General features: G+C 27.7%; 3 protein-coding genes across 3 annotated transcripts; 2 read left to right on the forward strand and 1 right to left on the reverse strand.

Annotated features, from left to right (window-relative positions):
- Window positions 1-330: 330 nt before the first annotated feature.
- On the forward strand, window positions 331-1,197 carry MKS88_004227 (MSP7-like protein; the record flags this gene model as incomplete). Its single annotated transcript, XM_067217385.1, has 4 exons — window positions 331-413; window positions 529-590; window positions 814-927; window positions 1,145-1,197. 4 exons carry the CDS (start codon window positions 331-333, stop codon window positions 1,195-1,197), a joined length of 312 nt encoding a protein of 103 aa, XP_067071818.1.
- A 1,164-nt stretch (window positions 1,198-2,361) lies between these two features.
- MKS88_004228 (MSP7-like protein) lies at window positions 2,362-8,242 on the forward strand (the record flags this gene model as incomplete). The annotated part of the gene is made up of 4 exons (XM_067217386.1): window positions 2,362-3,356; window positions 4,477-5,733; window positions 6,923-6,966; window positions 7,431-8,242. The coding sequence occupies 4 exons, from the start codon at window positions 2,362-2,364 to the stop codon at window positions 8,240-8,242; spliced, it is 3,108 nt and encodes a 1,035-aa protein (XP_067071819.1).
- A 1,324-nt stretch (window positions 8,243-9,566) lies between these two features.
- MKS88_004229 (chaperone binding protein) lies at window positions 9,567-11,168 on the reverse strand (the record flags this gene model as incomplete). Its single annotated transcript, XM_067217387.1, has 1 exon — window positions 9,567-11,168. One exon carries the CDS (start codon window positions 11,166-11,168, stop codon window positions 9,567-9,569), a length of 1,602 nt encoding a protein of 533 aa, XP_067071820.1.

Raw genomic sequence — 11,168 nt, forward strand, 5'->3', positions numbered from 1 at the left:
TTGAAAAAATACAAAATTATGAAGGTGAGTTTGCATTGTAAGGATATGAAGATATTAAGATGTTAAGATATATTAGACAAAGAACTTTATGACAAGTCAAGAAAAAAAAAAAAAAAAAAAGGAAAATTTCCGAAAGGACCAGTATGAATAAATAGTTACTACTAATATTTTTTTAGGACAAAGTAAAGAATAACGAAACGTAAGAGGGATAAAAATAAAGCAGATAAAGGTGCAAAACGTGATTCAGTATAACCTCCAAAGGAAAAATCGCTTCCTGAAGCTGCTGATAGATAAAACGAAGGCTCTTCTGAAGGCAGCGTGTTCCAAGTAATGTTTCCCTCACTAGAAACATATACACGGGTACACATATTGACGCACCAACCAACAAAGGAATACACTATGTATCACCCATGGTAGGAAATGCACAAAGTGTAGACATTTTAGGCGGACGAGGGCAAACGAGTTGAAATAACGTCAGAAGGTTTAGGAGGAAGACGACAATTAAGAACCCTCCTCTTCCCCATTTAGTGCAAATGCACATGCTTCACTAGTACACCCTACTGCTGTACCTGGACCAAGTGCAAAAAATGGTAGGATATGGGAATAATCTTCTGTTCAAAAAGTGAATGAAAATATATCTGGCGTTAGGTACGTAGATAAACCGTATGATAATGTCCTTAGTTATAAAAATAATGAAATGCATCAATGTAAAAAAAATATAAAAATGAACTTTTTCAAAAAAAAAAAAAAAATATGATTATAATATGGATGATAAGAAATGAAGTATGATATGGGTAAAAAAACTTTCCAAAGATTGTTTCAACAAAGGGAGTGGAGATGACTCAAGAGAAGTCAATTATAGTGATGTTTTTAAAAGAGATTTACAGGATAATACATTTCTCAAGGATTTCAAAAACATCGTACATGGTTATTTATGGCTTTGCTAAACATCCTACTTAACTAATAGGTGAGCGAACAAAAGATGACGATGCATAAAATGCCATTTTTAAAAACTTTTCGTACGTAATTGACGCGCAGTGTGGAATAAATTGAAGGATGAACAATAATGCTATTTAACACCTTTACATAAATATATATATAATGTTACATTTTTAATATTATAAGATTTTTTCATTGATTGCAGATTTGTATGAACATGTGCATCCTGTCTATGTGGTAAAGGAAACGGTTAAATAATTCTTTTTAACGTATCCCAAATTTTCATTACAAAAGCAGAAATTCGTAAATTTAATGAATGTTTATTTTTGCATATATATGCTTATATATATAGTACACATTTTTTAATTAACATTATTTACTTTTTTTTGCTATATTTTTTGCCGGGTGCCTTCCTTTCTTTTTTTTTCCTTTTATTTCCTTTTATTTCGTTTTATTTCCTTTTATTTCCTTTTATTTCGTTTTATTTCCTTTTATTTCCTTTTATTTCCTTTTATTTCCTTTTATTTCATTTTATTTCCTTTTATTTCATTTTATTTCCTTTTATTTTCCTTTTGTTTTCCTTTTGTTTTTCCTCTTTTATTTATTGTTTACTTTACCGTATTGTTAAGGTGGTCCCTTTCCTTTTCCTTCTTTTCTTTTGAAATGCATAGATTTGAGCGAGAGTAATTGTTGTAATTTATTATTTTTTTATTTTTTATTTTTTATTTTTTTCTTATTCATTTTCAAAGTTCGTGCATACACACAATTAGAGTAAATTTATTTAATGGCACTTAAAATTTACAATAATGTATATATTTTTTTTATTTAGAAAAATACGTTGTTACTTCACAAAAGTGTAAAAGTCGAATGCGTTCATTATTTAAATGGGAAAGAGAATTGCACACTCGAGTAATGTAATAAAAATTTTATGTCGACCCGTCGCAAAATTTTATGTACACATAATTTTAATTTTCATGAAAAATAAGTTTTCATATTTACGATAATCTGCACGAACAAATTTATACATTCAAATGGAAATGCTCATGCACATGTGCATATAAATGCAAATGGATAAATACATAAATACATACGTGCATACATAATACATACATAATACACGCATAATACACACATATATAATGTACATTATGTATACATATTTATTAAATATGAATGATAAGTGAAATTCAACCATTTGAATTATTCTATTTTATATTATTTTATTTTATTTTTTTTTTTTTTTCATCCATCCATTCCATTGCTCACTTTTTAGATAAAAATATATTACTTAAGTCTTTCGGTCCATAACAGCATAATATTTTACGTTTTTATAATTTTTGTTAAAAAAATATGAAAGTAAAAATTGCATGTTTTTCTTTCCTCCTCTTTTTATTTTCCTTGCATTCGGGAGAATGTGATAACATGTATAACTTAAGGGGGAGGAATTACAATATGGATGGTGATCTATTATATTTGCTGAATAATAAATTGGGTAATATACATAATATTGGTCAGAATCATTCGAATGAAAATTTTAACAAAAAACTTGAATTATTAAAAAAGCAAATTGAAAAAATTCAAGCATATGAAAATGCGTATACAGGAATGAACTATGACGATATTTTAGGCAATGATCTCGATGAATTAACAGATCAAAAAAAAAATATTTTCGGAATGGACGAAGAAGATTTAGACAATTACGACGAAGATTTTTGGGGGCAAGGTAAAACAGTAACTAAGGGTGAGACGGAGGAGACAACAGCAGTTGCAGATACTCAAGGAACAGAAGGTGTACAGACTACACCACAACCTGTATTAAGCACTGCATCACAAGATCAAGCTTCTGGAGGTGGTAGTGGATCCACAGCAGAACATAATGGTACACCTCAAGCGGTTCCTTCGGCTCAAATTCCACCTGGAAGTTCAGGTAGTAGTTCAGGCACAGAAAGTCAAGCACAAAATCAGGTATCCGGAACACAATCTCCGTTACAGAAAGAATCAGCACCAGTTTCAAATGTACCATCGAAGGTTAAACACTTAGACAGAATATATGATGACATTCTTGATAAATTAAAAAGAAAAAACGAAATAGACGAAACTACGTACCATACAAAATATAACGATTTTAAAAGAGAGTATGACGACTTTACTATGAATGATAAGGAGTATGATATGGTTAAAAAACTCTTTGAAGAGTGTTTTAAAAATGGTGCAGGGGAGGGTTCAAATACGACTTGTTTGATTGATGTACTTAAAAAAGCTTTAGAAGATAAAACATTTCAAAAAAAATTTGAAAATTTTATGAATGGTATTTACAGTTTTGCTAAGCGTCATAATTATTTAAATGACAAACGAATAAGTAATGAGGAGCAGTACAACGCTTTACTCAAAAATGTCTTAACTTTATTAAACACTGTGTGAAATGAAATGGACGACCAGAAGTCATTTCATTTTGAACTTTTTTTATAAATTTTAATACATTTTTAAATTTGTAACTTTATTAACAAGATGTTTGCGATGAAATTTTTAATTATACATATATATCCTAACATTTAAAATTTTTTTTTTTTTTTTTTTTTTTTTTCTTTTGTCTTCTCATTAAATTTTGTATTCATCTGTTATGCCACTGAACAAATCCTAGAGTAAAATTTTACTTCACAGCCCAAAATTTACAATTATGAAAAAGTGTAAATTCTGCGTAGAAGTTTCGATGTTTTATTTGTACAATTACACAATATATGCGATTTATGTGAGTTTTTTGAAATATTTATTATTTTTTTTTTTTTTTTTCTTATTCCATATATAAATTTTGTTAACGATTTTCCTAAATATATCTGCATTTTTTTTTTTTTTTTTTTTTTGTTTTTTGTGTTGTTTCGAAATGTTGCATAGATTTGACCGAATTTAATTTTTTAAATTTAGTTTTTAAAAAAAATATATTTCCTTAAACTTTTTAAAAAGTTTTGCACGTAAATTGGAGTAATATATTTATAATTTACCCGATAAAGTAAATATTTGACTTTTTTAAAAAAACAATATATCGCGCTTTTAAATGCGCTAAATTGAAATATGTTTGCCCATGTAAGTGACGCGATAAAAATAATGCTTTGCCCCCATGGCACACATTCAGAGAATAATTTTTTTTTTTAATTTTTATTAAAAAATATTTTTGATATTTGGCGCATTTTTTACGATGCTGCTTTCTTTTTAAGTAAAATTATGGATAAACAAAAAAGAAAAAAAAAAAAAAAAAACACACACATGTACACATATGTACACACATGTATATATATATATATTTATATGTGCTCGTGTACGCGATAAAATAAAATCAGATAAATTTTTTCCCCCCAGTTGTACCTTTACTTCCTAGCATGCATTTTACACAAAAAGTATGTTAAACTTAACTTCTTCACATTAGTGGCATTATTTTTACATTCTTTAAAATTTATAATTTTTATTAATAACAATGCACAGAAATTTTTCTTTTTGTTTTTCCTCTTTTGTATTATTTTTGCTGCATTCTGCATCGTGCAGAAACAACACTAACATAAATGGGGTGAATTACAATTTGGATGATCATATAGTAGATATATTGAAAAAAAAACTAGGTAATATACATAATATAGGACAGAATAATGCTAACGATAGTTTTAACAAAAAACTTGAGTTATTAAAAAAGCAAATTGAAAAAATACAAAAGTATGAAACTCAGTATGCAGGGAAAGGCTACGACGACATTTATGACAATGAACTAGAAGGATTTACAAAAAAAAAAAAAAAAAAAAATTTCGGAATGGACGAAGAAGATTTAGACAATGACGACGAAAATTTTTTGGGACAAGGGAAAACCATAAACATAGATGAAAACGAAGGTAAGGAGGATGGGGATGAAGAAAATGAAGTGCATGGTAAAGCGGTCGAAGAAAGTGGGGAAAAAGATGAGGACGATTATGATGATGATGAAACTGCTGATGACCCAGAATCTCAAAGAATTGAAGGAAATGAAGAGAATCAAGCTGGAGAAACTTCTGGTGGTACACAAGTTACATTAGAGGAAGCTAGACAAGGAGAGCGTAATGTATCAGGGGATGGTGTACAACTTGCCCATACACATACACCTGTCACAAGTAATAATACATTGCAAACACCTCAATCAGGTGGATCCTTGCCACGCGAAGGCAATGTGCCGTCAGGGGAAACAACTGTTAGAGGCGCTGAAGCAAAGGAACAAGAAGCACAAGTGCCCACGGACGCTGCTGCAAGATCAAATGCACAATCGCAACTGAATCTACATACATCAGCCCCAAATGGTGATACAACAGCACAACCTCAACAAAATAGAGTAGCATCGTCAGGAGATGGAGGTCAGGTTGCTGTACAACAGGTCATTATGAAACCACCTAAGGTTATGTACCTAGATAAACTGTATGACGATATCCTTAGTGAAACAAATAAAAAAAAAGAAATAGAAGTTCATATATACCATAGAAAATATAATGCTTTAAAAAAACAATATGAATTTTCTATGGATGAAAATGAGTATAATATGGTTAAAAAACTTTTTAACGAATGTTTCAAAGAAGGGGAAGGAAATAACTCCAGTGCAACTAATTTTACTAATGTTTTTAAAAAGGTTTTAGAAGATAATGTATTTCATGAAAAATTTGACAATGTCATCCATGGTATTTATGGTTTTGCTAAACGTCATTCGTACTTGAGTAGTGAAAGAATAAATAATAACGATGCATACAAAGTCTTATTTAACAATGCCTTAAGCTTAATAAACACAATGTAAAGTTAACCAGCATGTGAGCACTGACATTACCTCATACCTTTTTTATATAGGGCATTGCACTTTTATAAATATATAGCTTTCGTTTTTGTAGCGTGTGAATATGGTATATGTTTAGTAGTATTTAAAGCATCATTTATAAAAGTTCACTTTTGTTATTTTAATTTTTCCTATTTTTTTTATTTTAGTTTTTCCTATTTTTTCTATTTTAATTTTTCCTATTTTTTTATTTTAGTTTTTCCTATTTTTTTTATTTTAGTTTTTCCTATTTTTTCTATTTTAATTTTTCCTATCTTTTCTATTTTAATTTTTCCTATTTTTTCTATTTTAATTTTTCCTATTTTTTCTATTTTAATTTTTCCTATCTTTTCTATTTTAATTTTTCCTATCTTTTCTATTTTAATTTTTCCTATCTTTTCTATTTTAATTTTTCCTATTTTTTTTATTTTTTATTTTTCCAGCGCTACGGCCGAATAATACAGACTATTATTTAAATTCATGCACACATAAATATGTTGTATATATAATAAAATATTTCAGAAAAAATTATTATAATAATAAATACACTAAATAATACAGATATCTGAAAGTGGCTGTGTAAATTTAGTATTTTCCTTTTTGCTTTTAAATTATAAATACACCTTTTAAAAAAAAGAAATATATATAATTTTTTTCTTTTTCCAAATGGAATGCACCATAGTACACTTTGAATTATTTTATTTTTTTTTTTATAAATCTTTCAATTATGCATATACGTATGTGTATGCGTAGTACATGTATAAAATATCCCAATTCGTACAATTCTTTCCAAATGGACGTTTTGTTAATATGCTGAAAAGTAAAAATAAAACTATTGTCTGTTGTGTATTTCCAATTGGAAAAATACAGTTCATTCAGTGGGTTATAAAAAAAAGGGGAAATTGAAATGGATGAATATTTTCCATGATTAAGAAAAATGCACATTGTACATAATATCATAAAAATGTTTTGTTTATCTGTAATAAAAATTTTATACAGTTATGCTTGAATTCTTGCTAAAATAATTTTTTTTTCCCATATTTTTTATGAAATGTATGCACGAAGTTTTTTATTATTTAGGTGATTGTACTGAGAAAAATACATTCATATATGTATATATATATACCACAAAATGAACTTTTTTTAATTTTTTTTTCTTTAACCTTTCAGCTTTGAACTTTTAAAGGTTTCCCATTTTGAGGTTACCCATTTTCGTTTTGTTAATTTTTCAGCATTTTTATTTTGTGTAATTTCCTTAATTATGCTTTACCTTTTTAATTTCATTTTTTAATCTTCCAACTTGATACATTTTAAGATCATACACTCCCATTTTACGTATTTTTTTTTTTTTCTGCATATTTATGCCCATTTGGGGTAAAAATTATTCATTATATACTTGTCTTTTGGTTTTTGGTTATACATTTTAGCTATTTTTAATTTTTATTAAGTGCAGTGAAAGGAAAACTGATATTTTTTTCATGTTCTTTTTTTGTACTTTCGTTGCACTTAATGTTGGCTGATGAGCAGCCCAACATACCACAAGAAAAGCACATAGCAAATGAAGAAGTAAAAGAATTGAAACAAAAATTAGAGGAAATATATAAAAATCTTACAATTGGCAAATCAACCACTACTTATTCGGAAGAAGATATTATGTTATTAAAAAATAAAATTTAAGAACTGAAAAAATTAAAAAAAAAATTTCTAATAACAAATGAAGGAAATAAGCCAAATAATATACCTGATACGACAGTAAATGAAAATGCAAATTTGAAAGACGACAAGGGGGATGCAGAAAATAGTGAAAAAACGTTCATAGGGCAAAATGCAAGGGGGGATGTAAATGGAGGTGTAGGTGTAGTTGGAAGTGGAGGTGGGGGTGGAGGTAATGGTGTAAGTGGAGATGAAAGTCGAGGTGGACAAGGAGAAAATTCGGGAAGTCAAACAGAAGCTACGCAACAGCAGTCTGCCGTAAATGTACCAGTTACAGAAGGTAGAAATCAAACAAATGCACAGACTGCAGCACCAATTTCTGCAGAACCTCCAAACGGAGCACCTCAAGTTCAAGCCGCTGCTCAACACCAAGTTGGTACGAATTCTCCCCAAATCATATATTTAGACATCCTTTATGATGATTTACTTACTGATCCCAATAAGAAGAATATCATAGATGAAAGTGAGTACCACATTAAATATAACGACTTTAAAAAAAAGTATGACGCATTTCAGATTAATGAAATTGAATACGAAATTATTAAAAAGATTATAGATTCTATATTAACAAAAGGCACGGATGCTGCTAAAAAGAATACCGTAATAACAGGTATATTTAAGAATATATTAAGTGATGAAAAATTCGAAGAAAAATTTAAAAATTTTATATACGGAGTTTATATATTTGCTAAGAGACATAGTTACCTGAACGCTAAGAAAATAGATAACGACAATAAGTTTTTTGGTTATGTGGGTGATATGATGAATACTCTATAGAAGTAGGTAAGTAAATAACTAAATAACCTATGTTTTGATGAAACCTATTTGCATAGCTCATCGTGGATTTTTATGTATTTTCCCTAAAAGTTTACATATGTGTGTAGGTATACGTACGTATATTGTACACGCATATATATATACGTACATACATATATGCATATTAACGGATACATGCCTGTGCACACACTTTTATCGAACTTTGCTATTCAAGCAAAAATTTATGATGAAACATGTTGTATGCATTTTCCTTCTTACAAAATTGCATTAAAAAAAGAAAGTTGTATTTTTTTTTTTTTTTTGTTTTGCATGTATATTTATTTGTACACTCAATTGAAAAGAAATTTTTTTTAATTTTTCTTTTTCTTTCAAAAATGAATCAAATGTTTTGAAATGGCGTTACAATAAGATGTACAATTAGTGCTAGAAGTGTGTGCAATAGCATATATTTTTATTTTATGCAAATATGTTTGCTTTAATTTTCGTTCTCCGAAGAGTAAAGCTTGGGCACATAGGTTATCACATATATATATATATATGTGTATATAGTTATGAATACGTATATATATATATTTTATTTTATTTTATTTTTTGAATTATTAAGTCATAAAAATTCCTTAAAGTGCAAACTTTAAAAATTCATTTTTCATACGACACTTACAGCTTGAAACCTTTAACGTTGTATTCATAGCATGTATATTTTAAGGTAAAATTTTTTAAATTATAATGGGAAATTTTTAATAAGGGGATATTATATGAAAAAAATGGAAGAAAAAAAGGAAAACGAAAATATAAATAAAGGTACGTATAAATAGATATAAATAAGTATAAATAAATAGAAGGATAAATAAATATGCATAAATTCATGCGTATACATAAGTGTACACATAAACATCAAACATGTTCGTGTGTAAAAATATCAAAAGACATATAATATAAAAAAAAAAAAAAAAAAAAAAAAAAATCAGTTCATTAACTCTATACATACAGCGTTACATATATAAACAAAAATTCTGATGACAATGTACATAAAAATAGGTATAAATGCAGCAATAAATGTATGTAAAAGGGCGGGGAGGGGAGTAAGTAGTCATACATACATAAATACATACGTTCGTGTAACCGTGTGTGGCTGTCTGTGTGTGTAATTTTCTTGGATTTACACACACTTGTATAATATATATATATATATATATATAGGTTCTTATATATATAAGAACATATACCATTGCACACACGTAATATCTAAGGGGGTAAAAACTTCAAGCGTCAGTTGCAAAATGAACACGTGGATAGGTCCGTGTATGCCCTGTGCATGTGTTGCTCAAAATTTGCTGTATTCCTCCGTGAATAGCTTGATTTGATTTTCTACCTTATCCATTAACATTTCATAAATATGGTTAAACAGTTTATCCGAAATTTTTAATTTGTCATTTTTTTTGATAGTTATATAATTTTTCCATGTTTTTCCAGCTTCTAACTCACTAGACAGTTCTTTTATTTCAACTATAACTTTATGAATATGCAATTCTGTTATGTTAACATATAAGGTAACATGTAAATTACAAGAGAATTCAAAGATGTGTCTTTTGGTGCCTCGTATAACTACAATTTGCGCATCAACGGATAAGTCATTTATTTCATTTATATCAATTTTTGATAAATACTGAATTGGTAGTATTTCTGGATATTGTAAATTTGACAAATTATATTCATTTTCATTATTTAAATTTAGGTGGTCTGATTTTTCTATATTTTTAAAATGAATATTTGTTAAACATTCTTCTATTTTACTTTTGGCCCATTTACTCATATCTTTTTCTTCATATGTTGTTCCAGCAGCATTCCATGAAGATATTGCTTTATTCTCATTTTTATATAAATGTAAATCATCATCATTAATCCCATTTTCGATTTTTTTTGGTAAATTTTTTTCATAAAATTTTTTATCATCCTCTTTTATATCTTTTTTAAAATAACAATATCCCATTTTTTTAGTTTCGTCTATAATTTTTTGATCTTCTTCATCTATATCTAAATAAGAGGAATTATTCGTTGTATTGGATGTAATTGATGAACATTTTTTTTTTTTTTTTGTTTTTTCTTTTTCCTTTTCTCTTTCTTTCTCTCTTTCCTTTTCTCTTTCTTTTTCTCTTTCCTTTTCTCTTTCTCTTTCTTTTTCCTTCTGTTTTTCTTTTTGCTCTTCATCTTCTTTTTTTCTTTTCTCATTTTCTAATACTTCCCATTCATCAAAATCGATTATTTTTTCATTTTTTTCCTTTCTTGACTTCATATCATTTTCATATTTTTCTTTTTTTTTTCGCATAATTTCTTTCTCTCTATCATCATATAGACCTGAGGCTTTTTCAAAAATTTTTGAAAAGGCTTCCTTTTGTTTTTTATTATGTTCACTTTGTTTTATTATAATATTTTTCAATAATTTTTTTGCATCTACATTATCTGGGTATAGTTTAAGAAAATTTTGTATCTTTTCCTTTGCTATATCAAAATTACATCTATTAAATTCTATTTGACATAATCGAAACATACCTTTTGCATTTTTTTTATCGATAGTTAACACTTTCATTACGTTTTCATATGCATCATTATATTTCTCTACATTGGAGTAACATATACTCAGATTTAGGTATAAAGCTATTTCTAACTCGTTTATCTTAGAATTCTTATTTTCTATATTTTTTAAATATTTCATTCCTTCATTATATTTGCTAATAGCTCTTTCATAATTTTTATTTTTAAAATCATTGTTCCCTTCTAATTTTAAGTCTAACGCATTTTTTATTTTCTCATCCAAACTCATCCCTTTGATCTTTTCTTCCAATTCTTTTTCATTCTCATCCTCTACTTTATTATTTTCTTCCTTTTTTGATGAATTCTTTTTTCCCTCTTTTTCCATATCATTCAT

This window comes from Plasmodium brasilianum, chromosome 12, assembly GCF_023973825.1.
Source record: "Plasmodium brasilianum strain Bolivian I chromosome 12, whole genome shotgun sequence".
In the NCBI taxonomy this organism is placed as follows: Eukaryota; Apicomplexa; class Aconoidasida; order Haemosporida; family Plasmodiidae; genus Plasmodium; species Plasmodium brasilianum.